This window comes from Zonotrichia albicollis, chromosome 11 (assembly GCF_047830755.1).
Source record: "Zonotrichia albicollis isolate bZonAlb1 chromosome 11, bZonAlb1.hap1, whole genome shotgun sequence".
NCBI classification, from domain to species: Eukaryota; Metazoa; Chordata; class Aves; order Passeriformes; family Passerellidae; genus Zonotrichia; species Zonotrichia albicollis.
In genome coordinates, this window is record NC_133829.1 from 3,653,217 (window position 1) to 3,678,358 (window position 25,142).

The 25,142-nt window shown below is 41.9% G+C and overlaps 1 protein-coding gene across 2 annotated transcripts in view; it reads left to right on the forward strand.

Moving 5' to 3' along the window:
* Window positions 1-25,142, forward strand: part of IGF1R (insulin like growth factor 1 receptor) — a 169,322-nt gene that overhangs the window by 17,968 nt on the left and 126,212 nt on the right. For both annotated transcript variants that reach the window (XM_074549195.1, XM_074549194.1), the window contains exon 2: window positions 11,876-12,421. In XM_074549195.1, coding sequence (XP_074405296.1) covers window positions 11,876-12,421 — 546 coding nt within the window. The remainder of the gene's footprint in view (window positions 1-11,875; window positions 12,422-25,142) is intronic.

Consider the following 25,142-nt stretch of genomic DNA (forward strand, 5'->3'; position numbering starts at 1 on the left):
GTTCACTGTTTAATTTTTAATCAAAGTTCTCTAAGGAAAGATTTCTTACCATAGGTTAATCATAAATATATTTTCTATAATAATTTAAATATTAAATAGCGCACATTTGTTAGTACTTTACTGAAGAAACACACCTGCTCACAGGCTGAGGTTCCAGGTGTTCTAGTGCTAAACCACTTTTGACAGCAGTTGCTCACTCCACAGTTCCTCCAGGGAGGATATTTTTATTTTAATTCCATCAACCAGGTCATGGCAGTTAAGTTCTATTTCAGTTAAGAAAATTTGAGTCTGAAAACTTCAAGTGTGTTGTGTCCCCCTGCCTAAGATGAAAATTGCTTTTTGAGAGGGTGAGATATTTTGAAGTAGTGATCTTTCCAAAAATGGTGCATTTCAAGAATCAGTTCAGGTTAAACCTAGAAAAGCATGTTTAGATCCACTTTTTCCTGGTGAAAGCAACAGGCTAATTTTAATGATGACTTTAAAGTTGTGTGCCTGAGATAAATCTCCTTTTGTGTACATCTCTCTGTTAGATATCCACTATAAAAACAAAGCAAAACCTTCACTCAGTTGTTTTTCTCTCCTTGATGTTATCCATCTTTCCTGCATCAAATTTCTTCTAAATTTTTACATTATCTTCTTCATCATCAGAACAAATAGTGAAATAGTACCAGGGAGCTGGGTACAGTCAGATTAAGTGTTTGTTCTTCATCTGTGCCTTCAGGTAGGAGAGGGGTGTGTATACAAGGTAAAGGATAAAAACAGTGATGAAGAATTGAACTCTCCATCTTTATCTTGCCTTGATTTGCCTTCTGGAATAAATCTGTGCTGCTGCACATCCCAGTGAGGGGAGGTTCCTGCAGCTGGGAGTGCCTGGAGCAGCATCCAGGTTTGGTATTGCTGCTTGGTTTGCCCTAGTCCCATCTCCTGCAATTTCCTGCATCCTCTCCCCCCCAAAGTCTTGCAACACCCTTCTTGCAACACTCTTCCCCCCAGTTTTGGCTGAGCGGGGGATGGAGTGGTAATCCCTGATGAGGAGCTGCTGAATGAAAGGTGCCATGGATTTATTTGTGTCACCCTGTTGGACCCACTGCTTTCTCACGGGGGAATTTGTTAGAAATGCATCAGGGTAACCTATTGCACCCCAGGCTCTCCAGAAGCACCTACCAGAGGGTGAATAGTAATTCTCCTGCTTGCTGTGCCTTTCCTGATAAAAGTGGATATGGTGACAGGCATTGCAGTTGCCAAGCAATAGAATTTCACAGAGCCTGGCTGGTTAAATACCCAAACTGTTCTGCTCACCAGCATTGCAGCATCGTGCATCACCCACAGTGCATCTAGGCAGTGTGTAAAACTGTGAGGTTGGAAATCCAATGTCTTGGGCAGCGTGTAAATGTAAAACAGACAGTATGGGCTGAAATGTCACCTTGGATGTAAGTGTGGGAAGCAGCTGAAGTAAGCCACTGTTGGCTCTTCTCTTTTTAACAAGTGATATATATTTAGATTATTTTATTTTCTATTTTTACTGTTTTACAGTAAGGTTCAATCGATTGCTGATGAGAACATCTGTATAGGTATGTTGAAAATCCTATACTCAAACTTTCCTTGTATTTTCAGAGAAATGAAACTCCTGGAGTTCTAGTGGTTGACTGTGCCTAAAGAGCTCTGGTTTCCCATGCTCAGCCTTGTTTATCTGGCAGCTTCTCACCTGTGTGCATCAAGGATGTTTTGTTTGAGGAGGGACTCACCTAGAGTGGTATCACAGAGGTGTTTGGTTCTCTTTTTCCATGGTTATTGTGCTGTGATGCCTCGGAGACAATAAATACCGTGTGAACGCTGCCCTCATGGAACAAAGGACACTTCCCTTGCTGGGGCTGGGTTTGTGATACTGAAAGTAAGCCAGAAGCATCCAATTCACCAGAAAAGTGAGTTCACATAGGAACTCCTCTGGTATAGCTACTTTGGTTTGCTTTTGCCTTAAATTGTGTTCTGGTGCAAGTGTTTTTGGTTGATAAGGCCTGAACTGTGTTACCTTGTCTCTGGCGCCAGCCCACGTGTTTTACCTTGTATTTGGAGAGGAAGGTTCTTTTTTCAGTCTGGTTAGCTCATGGCTGGAAAGCCCCACAGCACCTGCATATATGTAATTTAATACCTTTAAAGCCCTTTTTGGGGATTGCAAGTTGGTCATATTTTAACTGCCTTGAGAAAGCAGGTTACAGCATGACCTATGTGATTTTTAAGCTGTGTAGCTGCCATGTGAAGGGAGGGGTGGGAGAGCTCTCTGTTCTGTTAAATGAAGTTTGATAGCATTAACGTTTTCTTCCATTCAGTTAGATCATTATTTTTTTTTTAGCACCATATTTTGTTGGAAATAAGGGACTAATGGAAGTCTTAGTTCAGTTTGTTAAAACACAAACATTGCTGTAGAAGGCCAGAGAATGTGGGATTTCTGTGTTTGATTGCTTAAGAGCTGGTTAGCACAGCATAGTAGGGCCCTGTGTTGCATATTGTTAAGAGTAATTGCATCAGACTTGTAATTTTTCTGTGGATCTATGACTCACTATTAAATCCTTTGCTGACCATTATGGATGCAATTGTATGTTATGATATTGTTTTGTCAGTTGGCTTCTAATGAAGCTGAATGATCTGGCCTGATTATCCAGCCATTTTTGGAAAATAATAATACTAAACAAATTCCCCAAAAGCTTTTAAAGAGTGACAGCTTTCCTGGATTACTGCAGGGTGGCAACCTGGCAGGCAACAAAGGGCATGGTAAAGTCTTCCTAAATGTGAGTTGCTGAGCCCAGCCACATGATGAATTTTCATTCTGGAAGAATTTGGCTGCTTATCCCAGCTACCTAAGTGTGTATCCCATAGGTTTCTGTCAGCCAGTTGCTGAGTCACTTGGATGTGCAGACAACTGTTTTAAAAACAAATAAATAAAATCGTGCACACAACTATTTTTTTTTAAAGGTGGAAAGAACAGTCCCCAGGAGAGACAATTTTTGCTAAGCTCTATTGTCATCACAGATTGTGAAACATAAATTCAGTGTTATAAACAGCTTGTAATTTCAGTCTTCCATTTTTGCTTTAGCAGGCATTAGACTGAAGCTGCTGGCATTGGGTTTAAACATTATTAGCACCATTAAAAAAACGTTTTACGCTCATAGTTATTGATCATAATGTGCCACCTACTCACTTGTATGTTACATATTTTGTGTAGAATGGCACGTGCTCATTTTGTGATGCTTCCAGGGAAGTGATGGTGAGGGATGAGAAAAGGTGCAGAGGTTTGAAGTCTGTCTCCTGTGAGGAGGGGGCTTATCTTTAGGGATTTAGGCATTACCTGCTTTCTTCTGCAGTTTTTGTTGTTGTTTGGCAATTTTCTCACAAACTCGACCAGGCTGTGACTCTGCAGTGTTGCCGGGAATGCTCCTGGAACTGCATTCAGGTGTTTCTAGCAGCTTTCCCTTGCCTGTAAATGCAGAGGAGCAGCTCGCTGAGGGTTAGAGTGCTCAGCTCCAGCCACGGTAAGGTTCAAACAATGCCTTTCAGTGGTTCACACCTACAGGGCGTTAATGGGTGAGGAATTTGCTGCTCAGGTTCCTCTTCCAGTTAGCAGAGACCCTTACAGGCATTGCCCGTAACCTGGGCACTACAGTTCAGGGTTAAAAGTTTGCTGCTTCTTTTTGTGGCTTTGATAGCTGGGGGTTCTGGGCTGGATGTTATCCTGCCTCCCTTCCTGCCCTGTGCACCCGTGGGGATGAGCAGCAATCCGTGCCAGTGAGGCACTGATGTGCTATTTCAGCAGCAGGAGGTAATGGATGTGGCTTCACAGGAGCCCCTGAGGGATGTGGTGTATCAGAGCAGCCTTGGGCAGAGAGGATTAATTTGGGGATGACTTGTCATGAGGATGCTTTCACGTGAGCTGGGCTAATTCTAGACCTCCTTGCTCTGGTGAGCTGTGTAGAGAAGGCATCAATCAGTGTTATTAAAGGGATACAGTTCATTTTGTTGGCTCCATTTTTGCTAAGCTGCTGTTCCTGTTGATACTCAAAGTAAAATGTTGGCAGAGAGATGAGGGACAAAAACGTGATTTATTCTGAAATTTTATTTGTGTAAACTTATGGGGAAGTTGGAGGAAGTTCATGGAAAGCAACAATGCCAGAGATATCTTTAGCCAATGAGAGCTGAAAATTGCAAGAGCAAAAAGGCAGAGACGGTTGGAGTTTGTGATGTGGGTTGTTGCCCTTTTGTGTGTTATTTTTGTGAATGTTTTGTTCTGGTCAGTGTGGTAACACAGTGGCCCTTGGATTTGGAATATATAGTTAGTAGAGTGGCAGAAGAGAAGATTAAAGTAGGATGTGTGTATTTTTCTAAGGGCTGTGGGAGACAAGGAAAATGTGTGTGGAGAAGGGGAATCTAGTTGCCTTTTAAAGTATTTGCACAAATTTGATTGGCCTCTTGTGACACCACTTTTTCCTTCCAAATCTGGGTGAAAATAATTCTGTAAAAGGTTGATATGAGTGATGAGTAGTATGAGGTAAATTAATGATAATAGATTATGTTTCTCAGAAATTACAAGCTACATTGCAATATAATCTCCAGTCCCCTGAGTGTTTTGGAGATCATAGTGGTCTGGCTTTGTCCTCCAAAGCTTAACTTGTAATTAAATGGAAAAAAACCCCAAGCCCTCCTTCTTGGCCTTAGATATATTATGAAGAATGTTCTCAGGACTTATATTCAAATGGAAACAGTGGGGTTTTGTTTGGGTTTGAGTATTCCCTTTCATGTTTTGAAAGCCAGAGATGGCAGCGTTGTGGTAGTGCTGGAAATACAGAAGCTGAGATTCAATTATTGTCTTGCTTAGCAAAATCTAAAATGATTGACGTTTTCTGGGTCGTGGGGTGCCTTTTATCTATCCCCTCCCCACCTTGAGAGATGTAGCTTCATGAAATCTTGGTAAATGTAAAGAGGTTTATGTAGCATATTCAGTGAAGAGAAATAGTTCAGTGGGTAGGGAAGCAGCTTGAATCGTGATGTAGATTTAGTTCCCTCCTTGTTACTGGTTCTGACATCCCAAGAGGTAACACAGAAGCTGGCTTCCCTGGGAAGAGATCTAGTGATTGATGTGACACATACAGGATAGGTGAGCTTAGAGAGTACAGAAATTTTGTGGGAGGTTGTGTAAGTACATTAAAGACACTAAAATATATATCTCATTCATAGTGTCACTACGGAGGCAAAACCAAGAGCTCAGTGGGTGGTGGAATCCTGTGTTAATGTAAAGTGTCATAAGCAATCTCTCCAACCACTGATTTCTGTGAACTCCACATTTAATTTCATCTTTGCAGAGTATGCAATTAAAGAATCCTGAGACTTCAGTAGTAATTTTTTTTTTTCCTTACGTCTGCAAATGGTGCAACTGTACTGAAACTTTTCATGGGCTCGAAGGGAAATTGTGGTTGCTAAGCTGTTCCTTCTCAGACTTTCTAGCTTTGCCTTCCATGTCATTGAAACTACAGGAACAAAGAGGGCTTAGACCCAGGCCGTGGGGTGCAGTGACTCTTTGGTCAGTGATGACTGAGTAACACCTAAAAGGATTTTTTTAGGGCTATATGATAGTCCTGATGGCTTCCTTAAAAGATGCATAATTTGTAGGAATAAGAATGAAGAGATATATTAAGGTCTCAAGTTATGCTTTCCCCTATTTCTAGAGTGTATGGGCATCACATTTTCAGACCATTCCTTCTGTTTTCAGTCATGTCCTTCTGCTTCTCTTCTAAGCAATGACAGTCATACAGGATAGAGGCTTCTTATAAACCTGATGAGTGGCTTTATCCTGAGTTCAGTTCCTTCTTCCTAACATCATTCAATCTTTTAGTGTCTTCAAGGAATTGTTTCAGAGCCCTAAGTTTTTTTCCAGTGTGCCAGACAAGCCCTCCATTGAGTTGATCCAGTAGATAGTAAACATGTCAATATGCAGCCTGTGGTACATTATGCAGATCTAAATCCACTCAGTGCAATAAACATGTTTTGTTGTTGTTAGAGAGGGATGGGAACTCTGGAGATGCTTGCCTGAAAAGGGATGTGCTGCCTGCTGGGAATCTGGGATGAGTGAGGGCAGCTGGACCACAGCCACATTCAGTAGCTGTTTTGGACTCTGTCTTTATAAGGACCTGCCATAGATTAAAACTAAAAAACACATGATGAAAAGGAAGTGGCTCTGTTGGGAATAAATAACAACACTGTTCAGAAGATGTGCTGATCTCCCAGAAAGACCCACAGCTCTGAGCTGACATTACTGAGGGGTGATGTGGTCAGGCCTCTTTCATTAGAGCAGTTTGGGAGAGAGCAATGTTCTGCACTCAGTAACATCAGCTCTCTGCTGACCAGAGAGCAGCAGTAGCTGTCTGGGAAAGCCAACCTCTTCTTGGAGTGGAGTGTGCTCAGAAAAGCCATTATTGGCAAAGTGAGCTGTGGTGGTGTGAGCAAGCTACTCTCTAAAAGTAGAACCAGCCACAATTGTGTTCTTGTATTAAGCCTTGTAGTTCTTTCTTTGTGTGGGAATTCATCCAGCACTGATGGTAACACACTGTGCTTGTTACCAGCTGTGCAGAATTTCAGGGTAGATGAGAAGTTGAGCAACCTCATGCCCTCCCTTAAAAAAGGACCCTTTGGAACCTTGTGGATCACAGACCTGGCCCTCAGAATGGGTGTTACAACCCCTGGACAGGAAAGCAATATGGTATTAAAACAATTTCTGCACCTTTAGTGCTTGTTTTCAGCAACCAGTGTCAAGGGATGCTCTTTGTAAAATGGAAACAGTGAAGGTGTGCTTGTTTAAGATTAACTTTGCATCTCTACTGTGAAGTAAAAAAGCCAGTTCTCAGAGAAGCGAAGTCAGAAGGGGGAAAACAAAGGGAAATCAGAAATTAGAATAAAGGTGAGTGTGAGCTGATATGGAGGTTGCTGGTGAGATGCTCATGGCAGGCTGTCCATCCTCATTCTCGTTTCAGAGATGTAAAGGACTGCTCAGGCTGAACAAGTCTCTGTTGCTAGGGAAAGCCTGACCCAGCTTGGGTAGACTTGTGTTGAAAAGGCCTTAGGATTGTGAAAGGGCTGTGCTGGATTGACTCAGAGCTGCCTTGATGCTGCTTTGTCTGAGACCTTTTGGTGTTGAGTAGTGGTGGTTGCTCCATCTTTAACTTCTGGCTGGTTGAGAGGATATTGGGACTGTGCAGTGCAGCCTTCTAATATCATCCAAAAAAGTAAAGGGTCAAAGGCAAGGTTTCAGATGTTGAGGAGTGTGGCTTTTTCAAGAGAAACATACGTAGCTGTGTTTCTTTAGAACTTCTAAATGGAGCAATACAAAACTTGTAGCTACACCATGATGAAATTCCTTCTTGTAGGAGATGAATCCTTCTCTTATTAAAGCCAGTGAGTGTGTGAGCTGTCAGTGCTGCCCACGAACACCTTGGTATTGATAATGAATTAGCTGTGATGAATTTATATGCAGCTGGATATAGCCAGCAGAAGTTGCAGTGTCAGGTGAATGTGGAGCAGAAAGGCCTCTGCTGCTTTGTCTGTGCTAGCATGAGATTTTGCAGAAGGAATGGAAGAGTTCCTTCCAAACACTGGAGAGCAGCAGCCAAGTCCTTTCAGCAGTCACCAGTGACCTGAAGTAACTGGTGGGTATAGGAAAAGAGTGAAGAGCTGCTGTGTGGAGTAAATGACTGTTTGTAAATAGATGGTGATGAGATAGCAGGTGTTTCTCAAGGTGACAAGGCAGCTCTGCATGTCAAAATGGTTTTAATGATCCAAGGGAGCTTTGGCAAATCATAGTTAAGGTCGGGAGGAATCTGCTGGATCACCACAGTCTGTGACACAGCTTGTTTGGAGCCTGCCCAGCCTGTCCTCAGCAGTGGTGCTGTGTGTGTGTGTGTGTGTGTGTGTTCACAGCCCCAGCTCTGCTCCCAGCCAGGGCACCACTTACACAGAGCCTTGCCAGGAGGCCCTGCCAGATCAAGGAGCATTAATTACTCTTGTCGTATGAACCTGTTACGTGCAATCACTTTTCCTGGTAGTTCATTGACCCCATCTCAGTTACATGAGCAGGCTTGGATCTGTCCTCTGACTAGGAATGGGCTGCAGATCGTCTGGATGACTGGGGTGTGGAGTGGGTATTTCAATTGCCTTTGCAAGTTTATATGCCCTGCAGTTTGCCCATGGGATACTCCCAGAAAAAAAGAGCACAGCAGGGCTTCTTGTTGGACACCAGGCAGAGCTCAGGACTTCTGGACTAAGGAGCTGTTTCCAGGGAGGCATTTGTGTTTGCCTGGGTACAGACTACATTGCTTCTCTTCAGTATTGCACCGTATTGGAGAGTTATCTTTTAAGCAAATAAATACACTTGTCTTTGAAGAGCAAATTTCTGACTCTGAATTAGGTACTTGGTTTAGGCCGAGTCTGATAAATGACAGGCAGCTTAAGGAAAGGCTTGGAAATCTGTAGGCAGCTGAGTGAAAACAGCATGAATCTGACTATTGGTAATTATCCTGGGTGTTTATAATCTACCCAGAACTAGCGGGGCTGGGTCATAAACAGCTGTTGCGTTTTTATGTTCTGCTAGGGAGCAAAATAAATACATTATAGTTAATTTCCAGTTCTGAATTGAATGTAAAACAAAGGCAAGTTATCCTAGTCATATTAAAAAAGTTCTCGAAACTGGAATATCCAAAACTGTTAAATGGAGTATAAATGCTCTAAAGAGCATTTTCTGTGCACTTCATTGTGTCTGACAGACCAGTTTATATTGTGAGTCCATATACGCTTTCTCTCAAATGGCATCCAAAGAAAACACAGCACAGCCAGATGGAAATTGGAGTTGACTTTGAGCTCTGATTAATTTGTTTTTCATATAATCCTTTTCAAGGCAGAGAGAAAAACGTGAGAAAAAGATGATGTATTGTGGTATAATTAACTCTGGTGAACAATGTGAACTTAAAAGAAATTTCTTTTAAAAAATATCTAGTTTAATGGGAACTGATTTTTTCCAAGTGTCAGGATGGCCCACGATGCTTGTCCTATTCCACATTTGTGTCTCTGCAGTTCTCATTATATGTGTAAAGTTCTGCAAAACATTACTCACTAGATGAACTAATAAGTTCTTAAATCAGCAATGTCAACAGCCACTCATCTGTGATCAATTCCTAATGTGGGACCCCACTGGACTTCATCCTTTTCCATACTTGAGGGGATGATGTTTCACAACTGAGGCAAGAGAGTGCTATGCTTTTGCCATAAGGCTCTAGAAATTTCATTGATTTATAAAAGCATTAAATATCTAAAATTAAGTAACTTTTGAGCTGAAACAAACATAAAGCTAAAAGCAATATGACTTTGAAAGGCCAGCCTCAAACAGAGACATGAACAGATATATAATGCTTTAGTTAACGGTTGCTGCCATTTCTCTTACAAATTGTTCTTTAGGGTATTGTAACTCAGCTGTTTTTAAACCCATCACTCTGGAACCTTGCCTGCAAAATGTCAGCACAAGTGCAAATTTTATTTCTTTAACAAAATAAAGGGCTTGGAGCAGTTAGGCTTTCTAAACTTTTATGGCAGGAAAATAAATTCTGCTACTTTTGCTTTGCCATAGCAGGAGCCGTACTGTTCACCTTGGCCTGCCAGCAGGCAGGGATGGAAGCCAGAAGGGTTTAATGGGGGACACTGTGTGTGTTTTAACTTGTCTTTTCAAACCAAGAGAAGCCCACTGTCAGAGTGTAAATAGCCTTTGGGCAGAGGGCACAGTCCCTAGGGTGGATGGAGGGTTCATGGCTTTAGAAGATGATTTCTGAAGCTGAAAGCAAGACATGGTTACCAGCTCATTAAAGCAATTTAATAAAGCTTGAAGTTGTTTTTCCTAGAGGTTCAGGGGAGAACCCCTCACTTGTTCTGCACTAAGCAGTGCATCTCTTATCAGTTTTACACCTTGGAGTTCTTTCATGTTCTCCCTCTTCTATCTGGCTTCTAAAGCTGGGTGGTGCCGACCCATCCAGCCTTTTTAATGTTTTCCTGAAGTTTGAGTCTTGACACTGATTCCAGCAGTAGAGCCCAATTATTCTGAAATCAGTGTGTACAAAAATGGAAATTTCCTGTCTCGGTGCTCATGGGGACCAAGCGTTCCTGGTGGTACATTAGTCTTGGTGTTTATAATTTTTTTTTTAAAGTCTAAGGAATGAACTTTCTTGCACATAGCTACTTGAGTGCAGCAAGTCACATTTAATAGCCTTTGCTTTCAGCTTGAATCTTTACAGAAGGAAGATTAGGTAATAGTTTGTGTAGAAACATCTGTTTCCTAACAAAGATCTCGCCCTATTTTATTTTTTTATGCTGTCCCTCTAACCAGAAAGTCCTTTAGTCTTTAAAAGACTTAGAAGTCTTTAAGTCCTTGTTGGGTATTAGAGTTGCTGTGGTTTTAGCATGCTCATGCTCTGGATCCTTTGTTAGCTTAAGTTATTAGGCTTAGATAAGTGTTGTGGGATGGAAGAACTGCTTTCTATTGTCAGCGCAATTTCTGAATCTCTGGACAATTTGTCTGGGTTAGAATTTAAGTTTTTTGGCTCCAGTGCTTGTTTAGACCTTTCCCTTGTCTGAGGAAAAGATGTTTTTAAAATAATTAAGCCTAGCATGCATTAAAAGAGAACCTTTCCACAAAATTGAATTGCTTGGTGTTTATTTGAGTTTTGGGTTGCTTAAATAAATAGCCATTTTGCTTTGTTTGCTTACAAGCAACTTAGTATCTCTAATGGGCAATCTTTTTTCCGTGTTTTCCAAAGAAGACCAGCTCTGAGGGCTTTGAAGAACAATGGCTCTCTACACTGTGTAGTTCTTTGTTTTACCTCCAAGTGGATTGTATGTGTCTAAATATTACATTGTTAACACACATCTTCCAGTCCCTTTAATGTTGTTATTGTGATGTGTCTCTAATATGGAAAAAGTTAATACATAGATTTATTAGGGAGTAATCCTTTTGGTCATTGTTTTCTTGCGAGTTCATAGAGTTCAATCTGCTGTTTTCAAGGAAAGATTCTTCACTGTGATGCTCCATGTTCTTGTAAATAAATTTATCCTGTGTTTCTTAGAACTCAAGAGACTTTTTTTATGTCTTGGTGCCAAAATTAGTGAAACTTGGTTTACTGGAACATGCAAACAGGAATTCAGTGCTGTAAGTCCAAGCACTTTGTTTTCTTCCCAGTCACAGAGCAGGAAGTGCTGACCAGCTTTCTGTGGATTTAGTGTTGTTGCTGACCTACTGCAAGACGAGTATTCCAAGAATTAGGGCTTGTTTGGTGTGTGACCCTGGAAAGAAAGAGTGATTTGAGGCCAAAGTTGTAATTTTCTGGGAAATGCCCTCGTTGTGTGCATGTGTCTTAAGTGGGGTGGGGAGTGAATGAGTAACATAATCACCAATTGATCACTTTCTGTTTTACCTGCCTGTTTTGAAGGGAAGTGGCTCAAACCCTGCTCTGGACACACATTCATGATCTAGTTTGAAGGAGGGTGTGCAAATGCATTTGGTTTATCTTTGTATTCCTCAGTGCAATGCAGCTCTTGTCATCAGCAGAAATAAATCAGCATTTCTCTGTGTGCTGCAGAGTATAGGGATTGCTGCCATCCCTGTGCTGCTCCCAGTGCTTGGCGTGATAGTGAAATGAAATGAAGGTTCCATGTAGGCGTAAATCAAGCAACTCACTTTCAACCTAATTACAAGTTAGAAATCTTATGGCCATCAGAAAATCCTTCTTGCATTCCAGTTTCTAAAGGTTTAGGAACGCCTTATTTACTAACTTTTCTTCCTCCTGTTGCGTTTCAGTTTGCGGGCCAAACGTCGACATTCGCAATGACATCCACGAGCTGAAGCGCCTGGAGAACTGCACGGTGATCGAGGGCTTCCTGCAGATCCTGCTCATCTCCAAAGCCGAGGATTACCGCAACTTCCGCTTCCCCAAGCTCACGGTCATCACTGACTACTTGCTGCTGTTCCGTGTGGCGGGCTTGGAAAGCCTCAGTGATCTCTTCCCCAACCTCACAGTCATTCGTGGCAGGAACCTCTTCTACAACTATGCCTTGGTCATCTTTGAAATGACGAATCTGAAAGAGATCGGGCTCCACAACCTGAGGAACATCACCCGCGGCGCCATCCGCATCGAGAAGAACTCTGACCTGTGTTACCTCTCCACAGTGGACTGGTCTCTCATCCTAGATGCAGTGTCCAATAACTACATCGTTGGGAATAAACCTCCAAAGGAATGTGGGGACTTGTGTCCGGGAACAATGGAAGAGAAGCCGTTGTGTGAGAAGACATCTATTAACAATGAGTACAACTACCGCTGCTGGACCACCAACCACTGCCAGAAAAGTAAGATTTAAGGAGATATCCTGTTTTTGTTACCTCTTTTGAAGTAAATGTTTCGTTTTGTGGTTTTATTTTAAGCTCTTACTGAAACTTTTATTCTAGTCTGTATGGTTTGCAGGAGTTACCCAGTTGCCACATAAATAGATTCTTCCCCAGTCAGTAAAGGTTTGTCTCACTTAAATTAAAAATAAAAAGAGAAAACAACAAATCCACAACTGTAAAACAAACTCCAGCAAACTCCCTGAGTTACTTCCTCACGGAGAAGGTGGAAAGTGTAAGTATGGAACCAATGCTGTTGTAGCAGAGCTGGAAGCAGCTTTACCTGCCTTGAGGACTTTGGCAGGAGGTGGCCACCGAGTGCCATCTCCTGCTGGAGTGACATTGCGTCTGTGCCAGAGCTGTTGCAGTGCGTGCTGAAGCTGTTAACTGGACTTTGTTTTTTGCTTCTCTTGGCATGCACCTCCAGACATTCCTGTAATGGTAAATCCTGTACCTAAGGACTTGTTTACTGACATTAGTTTTCGCAGTACAGTCTGTAGAGTCTAAGAGTCCATGAATATCTTGACTCCCAGTGCAGTTACTCTTGCCTGTTTTGTTCTTATCTGGCAGGTTTATGTCTTTCTGATAGCAAGTATTAGCAAAAACAAAACCTGATCTCTTCTCGCTTTTTAAAAATAGAGTAAACAAACTCATAGTTTACTCAGGTAACATGATTACATGGCAGGCTTTTTGAGTTCATCCTGTAACTTTACGAAAGCTGAGCCCTGCAGTATCAGTAGGGCTTAATTACAAAGTCGTCACTGGGAGGAACAGTTCCTAAATTCCACATGCAGTCTTGACCAAAGCTGCCATAATGGTAGGAAACACCACAGTGTGAGAGAAATCGGGGCTATATTCTGGTTACCTTCATCTGGGGATGTTGTGTTTTTCTGAAGTGGCTTGTCAGTTGCTTGTGGAGTCCTCCTGTTCAATTAGAACTGCAATTAAAGCAGCTCGTGGGGCAGTTTCAGTCAACACATGCCAAAAATACCTCTGCAAAAAGGCATTTGGAGTATGTGCTTTTATCAATACTTACAGGAAATAAAGTTCGTTATTTTAAACAAAGCAAAGAAACCCCCTCAGCCTGTTTCTGGGAGACTTTGTGCTTTGCCCAGGGTGAGGGGAGTGTTTCTGTGAGTCCTGCAGGTCAAATTTTTGTCTTCATTAACAGAGTGTAACTCTGTTGCCTACAGAGGGTGACCAAGGTGACTCCTGTGCAACCTCCTTGCCCTCGGTGGTTTGAATGGATGTAACGAGAGTGTATTTAATGAGATATAATGACTTGCTTGCTTTCTGTTGAGTGCTTTGTCTATTTGGAGTAGACAAAAGTAACATGCAAAAAAACTTTTTTTGGCATCTGCGTGACTGTTAAAATAATTTGGATCCCAAATACACATGAGAAGAAACTTGTTTAAATAAAATGAGGTCATGGTTAGACTGTGATAGCAGGACTTTGAAGGCAAGGGTGTAGGTAATGGGGTTTTTTTCCATGTATGCTTTCATCTCCTTTCATGGGAGATTGTGAAGAAGAAAGCAAGTATTGGAAAAGAGCCTTGAAAGGCTTGTTAAGAGCATTACAGTGTGGAAAAACAATTTGGTTTAGAGTATCTTAGGATGTACAGCATATAAAGAAATTATCAAGTCCTAATCAATGAGCAGAGTGAGAAGTTTGGACCTCTTCTAATCTGTTTGTTATGATAAACCACAGATTTGAAGGAAGATGACTTTAAATTTGTAGGCCATTCATGTAAAAAGAAAGCAACCCCTAAGTACTCCTGCTCTGAAGAAAAACAAGGGAGGTATAAAAGTGCAGTTGTTCCAAAGGAAGCTTTTTGTCTTCCCTGCTAGATTGCTTGGGCACTTTGGCAATGAACTCCTGATCAGGAGAGAACTCTTGCAGTGCAGAATCACACAAGACATGAAAAAGCACAGAAAGAAGGACTTTTCAGTTACTGAGTGCTTCAGTTGGCGTTTTCCTACCGGTCGAGATACGACACCTATGTTATTTTCCAGGGAATATTTTTCTAGTGCAGTATCTAATTTAACCCTGACATTCTCCTTGTGCGTCACAGTAATGTCAAGCTGAAAATGCTCTCTATCATTCAGGGTTCCTTTGTGCCTTTTTATTTTTCTTTGCTCTGGCTCTGTGGAGGAGTGTGTATTAAATCTCTCGTGTCCTTGTTTAGGTTTTACGCTGAAAGATCTGAAGTTGGTGGGTAAATGTTGTGTGGGAACACTTGGTACTTTAAGTAGCCTGGCTTCTGTTTAGTTTTGCCGTTGAGTGGAAGTTGTTTTTTTCCTTCTTTTTCTTGCCTACAAACAAAGGAAGAAGCTTGTGTTTCCTTCAATATAACTTGTGCAGGAACAATGCTGAGGGAGGAGGGAGGGAAGGATATGCTGTGTCTGACTTAGAATAATCCATGGACACTACTATAAAAGAGCAAGCTACAAAGAAACTGTAACTTCTGAATTTTTCTGGGTATTTTTAAGGTTCAGTGTAAAGCGTCAGCAGCTCTCCTGCCAGTTTGGTTGCCCTGGTTTCTGTGTAGTGTACATTCCTTTACCTTCGAGTGCCCCAAGGCAGCAGCAGTACTAGTTTGCTCTCTTTGGAGCTGCAGCATGTTGTGTTGGGCTTGGCAGGCTCTCTCCTCTCCGACTTGCACCTACTTTTATGTTGGTGTGTTAAATGCCAGCTGTGCCTCACTGGGGTTGCAAGGCCACATAGAAGAATCCCTGAAGATAAAAGGAGAGTACTGAAGTTGTTTGTTTGCATCAGTGCTTTGGGGCACAGGTAGAGATGGAAAAGATAAAAACTGAGTGTCCAGACATACAAATGAGACTATGGCCTTTTATGTTTTTTTTTTTTTTTTTTCTGGCAGTTGTGACTGCTGGAAAGGTTTATGGGAGCTGCCTGCAACTCACTCAACAACTGATGTGAGAACCAGAAAAACTGTTCCTGCTGTACCCCTTGCAAGACTTTGTCTGATGACACACTAGCTCTGCCAGTCCAGTGGTCTGCTGTACAGAAAACTTTGGTTGTTTTCTGTATTCCTCTTGCTGATGATTAACTTTTGAGGTCTGCTGCCTTAGTCACTAGGCCTTTCCAAGCCTGCAGAAACCAAATGAAAATTACACCCTTGAAAGCCTGCCTGGAAGTTCAGGATCCCTTGTCTACCATAACCTTTGTGTTCTTTTTCAAGCAAGTCCAGCTGAAGCTTCCTTAAGACACTTCTGCTATTGCTTGGGTGTAAGAAATGAACTGGGCAAACGATTTGGAAAATAATGGCAAAACTAGCAGCGATCTGTGTATAGGACCTATGGTGCCTTGTTGGGTTTGTCCCCCATCTTAATTATTTGTCTTCTTTCCCCAGTTAAGCTGGAGGTGCTCAGTGTCAAATACTTGCTGAAACTTTGCCTACTCAGAAAAGACAATTGGTCTGGTTCTGGGGGAGACAGGCTGTTACCTCTGTGAGGAAAGGGTGTTGGCATCAGCTGCCGCTTCTGTGTGTCAGGATGAGAACAAATTCAACCCCCTGTGAGAGCAAATTAGAGCTCCCGTATTTCCCAAAGGGGGTGGAATAGCCATGCTTCCCATAAAAACAGTGACAGGGTGTATCTGAAGTGTGTGTGGGAGCTTTAAGATTAGAGTTTAGGCATTAAAAAAAGCGTGTGTAAGCTGGCATTGTAGAGAGGACATGGATGGGGGGTAAGCATTTACTTGGTTCAGGAGATGAATTTGACATGAAACAATAGCTCATGTAGACCTCGCTGCACAATACAACAGGAGAAAACTTTGAGCTTCTGAATGTGTGAAACTGAGGACCATGGAAAAGGCATGTGAGGATTTGGAGGCCGATGAAGCAGATGGCAGCTAAGCACAAAATGTTTTTAATGAAAATGTATCCTTATTCATTTTTGAATTAGTTTGACAATGGCCCGAGAAGATACAGTGTATGAGGAGCAGGAGGGAGAGAATGACAGTGAGTGGGAAGAGTGGTCCATATGTGCCTTCTACTAAAATGTTTAAACATATGGAGACAGTAACATGATGTATTCTCACAAATATTCGGAATCTGCTCCTGTTTGTTTACACGGAGCTCAGAAGATAATGCAGTTGAGTGGTGTCGTTTGACATGGCTCCATTGACTTGTGCAGTGCTTACAGTGTGCACCAGCTGGGAATCTGCTCCCTGTTGATTCAGCAGAGTAGTGCTGAAAAACATGTGCTGCACTTTTTTTCCTCCCTCCTTTCTCTCCTTGTCTTCCCCTCTCTGAGGAGTATTCACTGTATTGCTCTGTCCTTTAGAAATAGTGAACATACATGAACTGTGTAGGCAGCAAGAGAGGGGAAGAAGTTGGGAGCCAGAGATGATTAATCAAATTATTCTTATTTTTCTTAAAATTGTTTGCATGCTTTTTTTTTTTCCTGTTTGCTGTGGCTTTTTTTTTTTTCCCCTTAAACACTGAAATATAGTAGATATTGTATATGTCAGCAGAGGACAACATGCTTTTAAGTTTTACTCTGAGCAAGCAAATTAGATGTGGTATGGTGCTAAGTGCTGGTCTATGTAACACTAATCCTACCTTTGTTGGTTTAAAAAAAATTAGGTGTCATATAAACCTGACCATATTTTGAATGGACAGGTTGTTGGTTGTATTTGGTTGGTATGCAAACTCTCCAGCAAATAAACATCTTCTGAAAGGAATAAACAGACAAAAAAGATAATAATTGTAAAAAGCACAGTTGGTGTCACCGGGTTAGAAAAATCTGGAGTACGTTAAAAAAAATTTGTTAGTGTTTTCCTTCTGAATGAAGTTTTTTGCTGTCTTTTGCTCCCCTCCTGAGAAGTTTGCTCTCCAGCCAGAGGTTTCCCAGAATTTTTATTATGGCTGTGAGAGCATATTTAATTAGTAAGCTGGAATGGCCGCAGAGCAGTTTAGGCCAATCTGCAGTTAATTACTGTAGCAGTGGTTTATATTCTGAGAAAAGGGCTAAAATTAAACAAATGTATACTTGCCATTTTTCTTTGTTCTGTTATAAAATGGCATAACCTGGCAAGAATCTTGCAGCCTGCGCTAGCCACCTAAAACTGTGTGATAATGTTAAGTACTCGTCGTGGCTTCCTAGTTTCTTTTGGCACAAGGATTTGTAGAGGACTGTTTGTTTTGAGAGGTCTTTAAATGTGGGAGTTTCATTTTCCAGTATGAAAAGATGATGCAGTGAGCTCAGTCCAGTGCTTTGCTACGTGTTCCAAAAAAAAAGAAAAAAGAGAAAGTAACTAATTTTTAAAAAAATACTTTGAAGAGATTTAGAACTTTCCCCCACATTTTGGAATAAAGAATGAATAAAGCTTGAACTTTTTGGAAATATGGTGTGTCTTTTCTACCCATATTTACACACACACACACACACATTGAACTTCTGAAGACATCACATTTCACACTCTTCAACTTGCTTTATTTTTGTCAGTCCAGAGGTGTGTTTATGGTCACCAGGTGATGTGCAGCTGCATTTAAGTGGCCATCCATGCTACTGGAGAAATTTATTTTTCTTTGTGTTGTTTGAGATGATGGGAATAGGTAATCCATGTGCTGTAGAATGAGACAGTAAATGAGGCCATATTTCTGTGTCACTACAATTCATTTTGGTGGTGGGGTGATTAAATGGATGTGCACAGTTACTCTGAGTAGTACAAACTGTTTTACAACGAGACCATTCTAATGGATTTACTTGAATTGTCTTGTGCCAGGAAACTGTTTCACTGTCAGAAAAAAGCCCCGTAGAAGTGCACTTGGGAGGTCACTTATAGGAAATGGTAATTCCTTGGTTTTCTGGGTTGCGTGTGTTCATTCCTCAGTTGAGTTTCTCGGATGCTGCGTGGTAAAGGCTAGGGAAGGAAACAATGCCAGTTCTTCCTTTCGGGAGGATACAAAAGCACCACCAGGTTGCACAATGTGTGCCTGACAACCTTCTAATGGGGAGTGCCTGAAAAGAAGCCCTGGTCTAACCTCAGGTTCTGTGGAAGCTCATGGAGAAGGGAATGACTGTGCAGCCCAAGGGGCCTGAGGCTGTGGAGCAGAGGGGGAGAGGGACGTGATGGCTGTGATCACATTCAGCGAGGATTTCTCAGATGGTGTTTATTTACTTTGAACTTAAAATAAGAAGAATAAAAGGAAGGGCTTTAAAACTTCAGTGGCATCCTAAATTTACTTTTAGAGATACTGTGTGTCACTGTTGTGACAGTGATGTTTCAGAAATTTAATAATCTGGTGCTAGCTAGGGTTGGAAACTGAATGCTTTTGGTTTTACTTGCAGCACTTTGCTGTTCTTAATGGTTTGTTTTCATCCTGGAGCAGACTGAGAGTGATGCCCTGTTTAGAGAACTTTTTGGTTTACTTTCCTGTGCAGCAGTGCCACATTAAATCTATGCAATTAAATACAAATCTAAACTTGAAGCAAATCTTTCATTAACGTGCTTAAAGTGGATTTCCAGGCCCCATTGATATATATTAGACAAATGTTTGTTAATAGAATAGACAATTGTATTGGATAGCTAATTAGATGTAATGTAAGGCTTTAATTTTATGATGCATTTGCAAAACAACTGGGAGCTGGGAACAGCTAGCAGTGTTATAGGGAAAATGTCAGGGAAATGTCAAGTGTAAAACTAAAAGAAAGCTGTGTTTTTGCTGTGCTCTTGCAGATGTCACAGGAACAAGGCAAACTCAGCCTGGCTTAGCATTTTCTGCAGTTCTCTGTGGCTCTTCTCCATGCAGTGAGTCCAGCTTGGAGTGGGTTGTGAGTTTTCCTAGGGATTTCAGTTTTGGCAGGTAATGCTTGTGTAGATGTCAGACAAGGGGTGAACTTGAGCCGAAGTCTTCTTATCTTGGTGGGAGGCCCTCAAGTGATCTCTCCTCCACCTGGCCAGTTGTCCCATTTTCATGGAATGTATGGAAATACATCTTTTGTGATGGCTGATCTGCAATTAAATTTGAAATGGACTGAAGGAAAGGGAAACTTGGGCTCAATCCTGGATAGGAATCACGTTCTCTAAAAATTTTGCATAGGAGGAGTAATTTTCCTGTTTTTCCTTCCCAAACACACATGAATGTAGGAATTAATTGTCCATAAGCATTTTCATAAATTGTTTTTATGTGGCCAACGAGTTTTTTTCAGTGTTTAACAGTCCTGAAGAAGCCTTTGTTTAGCCTTTTTCCCCACTAATAGTGGGATTTCCTTCTCCAGTCTGTCTATGAGAATTAACTTCTAATAAAAAGATGCTGGGATAATGATATGTTAATAGAGATTGTTGAATTGCCTTTTTCTTTTGAGGTGAACTCAGCCTGGTTCAGTTGTCGACTGTCTCTTCCTCCCCCTCCTTTAGAGCGTTGGGAATGGAATGTGCATGTGCTATCAGGCGAGCGCTAAAAATGATTTAGCAACAAGTTTGCCCACCATCAAATGGGGAGAGTCTGAGGTGCCCCAGAGCCTGGCTTTTTAAAGCTGGAAACCATGTGCCATTCTCTCCATATTTTTTTGTTTACTGTTGCTTGCTGGGCAAAGTGAACATGTAGTTACCTGCCCAAAGCACAGTTCTGTATGCCCGGGCTAATTATTAAATGTATTTGTGTAGCCCTTGACAGTGTAGGCGAGAATGAGTTCAGCACATGACTCTTGGGAAAGGCTGGTGTTTTTTTTGGAATTTGGTTGCTGAGAGGGATTTAAGGGGCAACTCAAAAGTTCTCAGTTGTTGCTAGTTAAAGTTCAACTTATACTCTGAGGTGGATCAAACTTCTACTTTGTACACCAAGTGTGACCCTCCTGATGTGCTTTTTCCTGGTTGCAGCATATTGGGTTTATAGGCACTTGACTGTTCCCCCTTAATGCACGCTGCTCCATGGCTCTCCAGGCTCATCTTCCCCATTAATGGCTTCTCTAACTTTTCAATCAATTATGGGGTCAATTTGTCTTAATTTGTTTTTTTTTATTATTTTTTCCAGTTGATGTGTGAGGGATATAGATGGATGATTAAAGGTTATGGTTTTGGGAAATGATGCCATTTAGGAAGCATGTTTGAAGTGTTGGGCGCGCAGAGAAAGTCTTTTATATCAACGCAGGCCTTGGGAGGAGGAGATGTTTTTCTATGTATAGAAACTTCCCGTATAGGATAGCAAGGGAAGGTTGCAGGGGGGTTGCCTGTCTCTTTAAGTGGGTTTATAATTGGCTAGGAATTTTTGTCAGCTTAGTCACTGCAGCATTCAGCGGATGAGGGAAAAAAACCACAGGCCCCAACCGTTAGGGCCGTGGATAGGCTCTGTCATCCCAAAGGAATGCATGTGAACAAAACACTTTGTGCGGTGCAACCGTTGGCCTAAACAGTATTGCATTCTTAAAGCAGGCTCTGAGTCACATGGAGCAGATGGATTGTTTCACTAAAATGGAAGTTATGTATCACTGAATGCTCCCATCGAGCTTTCAAGTGTGGTTCCAATAGGTCAGGGTGATGAAGGGGTGTAAAGGAAAAAAAAAAAAATTCAGCTCCTTCTTGTGTGGTTGAAATAGTTTCTGTGGTGTTGAAAAGGTAAGAAAAGTGTTTCACTTTGTTAATTACTGGGCCGGCACACCGGCCTCAAAAGTTTATCCTTAGATTTCAAACAAGCATGGTCTTAATTCTGAGGCACTTTCTTTTCATGCTGCCCAAACTAATCCAAAGAAACCCCTGTTTTGAAGGGGACAAGGAGAGGAGAAAAATCCCGCTCTAAGCCCCAAACCTGTTGGCTCTTCTCCCAGTGCAACCAGCTGCTCTGCTCTTCCCCTCCCTGCCAGCCTTTTGCCCCACAATCTTTCTTGAAGCTGTTCCCTCTAGAGCCTGGAGTATATTGATCAGCGAGGGAGTACCTCTGTCTCTGAGGATGCCCTACCCCTTTATTGGGTGTTATCTCTTCCCTTTGAGGGATTTGAAAGGATCTGATAGGAGCGTTTCCAGTCTCCAGCCTTCAAAGCGTGCAGGGGAGGAGCTGTGCTAAGCAAATTCAGAGCTGTCAAGTGGGGTGTTTTTTCTTTTGTCTCTTCCCATTTTGTGGGGAATCCTCTTTAAAGAGTGCTCTAGGATTTAGAGGAAAGCCCAGCCTCCAGTTGGTCGATATTGACAACTGCTGTCATTTGGCAGGCTGGCACTGCTAGGAGTGCAGCAAGTTTGGAGGTCTTAATCCAGTTACCACGAAGGCAGGTGTTTCGGAATCAGTGCCTCCCTGTGTTGTATTAATTGAATCTTAAATCATTACAGCACAAAGGGGAAACATTGACTAAATTCCCTTCCATCTCTGGAGCTTTCCTCATGAAGGCAGCACATGAATAGGAACTCTTTCTTAGAGAAGCTGGTTTACTTTGAGTGCCTGTGAAGGCTGTTTGGCAGAATCAGAATTGACTGGTCCACGTGAAGCTCTACATGCAGAACTGAAATTGCAGTGAGTCACTGTCTGCTCTGTCTTTTGTGATCTGAGAGTCTGGGATAAAGTACTGCAGTGGGTGTTACAGATAAAACCAGTATGCAAATCTCTAATTCAGATATGAAGCCTTCTTCCTCTTCTGCTCACTGCAGTTGCTTGTCTGTGCATCCATTTCTCTTCTGTAGAAAGAAATTAAAATAATCAGTAATACCTTGCACCAGGACATGAAGAGAGTGGTGGCAGGGAAAACAAATCCCACTTCCAGCATACCAGCTGTAGAGAGATCTTAAATTCAAGGGCTGCTTTAGGATCAAGTGGTTTACAGGAGAATATAAGTAATTGGAATTCATCTTGCAGATGAAAAAAATCAGTCTTGCTAGGCAAAAATTTTATTATTTTCTACCCTTAGGGTGCTGCTTTGAGTGGTTAGAGTTATCTGCACCTGTCAGATGATCTTTTTAGGAGAAAAGGTATGAGCGAGTGAGAGGGCATTTTTGGAGTGGAGAATGCACTGGAAATCTTTCAGCATGACCCTGGTGAGAATGGGAGGCCCCTGAAGTCTGTGGGGATCACAGGTCCCAGTTCCAGCTTCTTGCCTGGTCTAAAAGGAACATTTTTCTCTGTGAACCATCATTGCTGTTTTAGTCATGGCACTGTGATGGTGCTCAGAGCAGTGTGCTGTGCCTGTCCTCTGGATTCTGGATACAGTGGCCATATGCTTTCCAGTAGATAAATTCAACATCATGTGTGAAGTACCTGAGAACTTCAAGCTGTGAAGCTTTCTTGGTTTTCTTGTCTACTTATTAAATATTTATTGAAATGGTAGCTGGCCTGGGATGAGGGAGGAGGAGGAAATGTTCAACAACACAGGGCTCACCTGTTACCATAAATGGTGCAAAGCTCTGTTTACATTAAGTGTGCTGTAATGGGGTTACTTCAAGGAAATTGCATAGCAAGAAGCAAAAACATTTGCTTTTCCATGCATGCCGAGTGGTCTGCATGATCTGACCTGTATGTGAGGGTGCTGCCTGGACAAAGAATGTCATGAGCAAGTGGACAGCTATTTTGCAATGTTATCCTACTCATTCTTCTAGTATCCAGGAGACACTGGAATTGGTGCCAATAAGTGTGCCATGCCTGGTTAAACACAATGCCCTAAAGAAGGAGTTAAAAAAAACCTAAAAGGATGACATCCCACCCCCAAATCTTACAGCAAAGGGAAGGAAGGTTCCCACAACAGCAGCACGTGTGGCAGTAACTTGCCTGGGTTCTTGCAAGCTGTCTTCCTTCTCAAACCTCTGCTTTTCTTTTCTCCTTCCCAATGTGTGTTTGGGAAACTGGGAGCCTTCCTGTTGCCTGCCTGGCCCTTATCTCTGTTCTCTGCAGCAGCACAGAAGTGATGTGCCTGTCCAGTTCATTCTGCTGCTGCTTGGTAAACTAATGAGCAGAGGCACTGCAGCTGCCAGGAGGAATTCCTTTCCAGCAGTTTTGCGAGAAAAGTCAGCAGGATTAGGGCCTGGTTCAAACTTGATTGTTCAGCATATCTGCTATGCAAACCATTTGGGTGAGGGAGAGAGCAACCAGAGTGGCAACCAACTTTGCTTGAGGCAGAAACGAACTGTGGGAACAAGGAGGAGACTGTCTTGTTCTTTATAAACCATAGTCTGCTTAGAGCATTTTGGTGTGCTTGAATACAGACATATATGTGTGTATATATATATATATATGTATTTTTTTTCTTCTCTGTAGCAACACCCTGAGTTAGTGTCTCTCCTGGCTTAGAGGAAACAATTATTTCAAAAGCCTTTCTTAATAGCTTTCTTAATTGCCTTTTGAGCTTCTGTCATGTTTTGCTGCTTGGATGTGCCTGCTCGTGCCAGATCGTGCACTGGATCTCACAGTTCTGGAGCACCTACTTAGTTATCTATCTAGGCAGGGAGTATTGAGGCACCTCCCAAGTTTTTAAAAATAGAAATAAACATCTCATGCTTACTCTTCCTTCCTTGATTAAATTTATAGGGTTTGTGCTGGCCTTGTTTTGCTTTGTGTGGGTGAGTGGGTGTGTCTCGTGGATGAAAAATTAATTGCAAGAGAGCTGGAATATGTTTGTCCCCTAGTTTGGAAGCTGTAAGGTCTTTGGTCATTTTGCTTTCTGGAGTCAGTTTACACCAAGGTTCAGCTTTCTGTGCTTTTGAAGTTTATTTTGGTGGGTTTTTTTGGTTCTCAGTGGCTAACTAGAGAAATGGTGCTGCTGTGGGAGGCTGCATTCCCAGCAGTGAGAGGTGATCTCTTGGGTAGTTTGAGCCATTTCCATGGAGTATTTGAAGTATCTGGGGAGAGACCTTGAACTGTATTACCTGGAATTGTGGGTACAGAAGGTTGGTTTTGTCATTGTGCTGTTGGAAAGACAGTCTGGAAACAGGAACTTTCTAGGATACGATAGCTGAAGTGTAGTAACTGAAATACCAGCAGAGGAAGAGTCTAGAAATGTGATTATAGTAATGTGTTCCTGAGTAGAAGTAGTTAAAGGAGGTATTCAACTCTCTTTTAATTTACTTGTTAAGTGCTTTGTTGCACTAGTAATTTCTTTTTCCATTCTTGTGAAGCAGGTGTGGTTTAACCTGCCCACATGCTGGAGTAAGAAACACTTAGTGTTGTATGTAATACATGGAAAATAAGATTAGCAGAAATAATAAAAACACGTTGTTTGTGCTACTGCAGATGTGAGAGCTGAAGGGACAGCCAGGGGCAAGTGATGAACCAGTTAAACAGGGACCAGGAACTCTGGTTTAGCAAGCCCTTCTCTTCTGAGCACAAACAGGGATACAAGTTACATTCTGGTTGCAAACTTGTTTGTTTGCCTTTGCCTCCCTGCTCCCCGAGCCAAGCTGCCTTAATTATACAAGGGAATTGCTTCTCAAAACGACTTCCAGATAAATCATTATCTGTACTTGAATGACTCTTACATCTGTAGCAGTCTTGTCTCCAGGTGAGGAAAGTATTCCTGAGGGTCTGTTCTAAGTGCATTTCCTTTGGAAGGCTTCTCTTGACGTGCTTTAGTCTGCTTCCTCGCTACCTATTGTGTAGGACTAGGCAAGAAAATAGTAATTGTAGAGAAAAATATTCTGGGCCAGATGGTTTGCGTTGTAGCATGGAGTACAGAGGGCTACTTGATTTCTTACTTCTTTTATTTCTGTTATTCTGAGCTGTGCCTTGGGTGGAGAAACTCTTTGCTA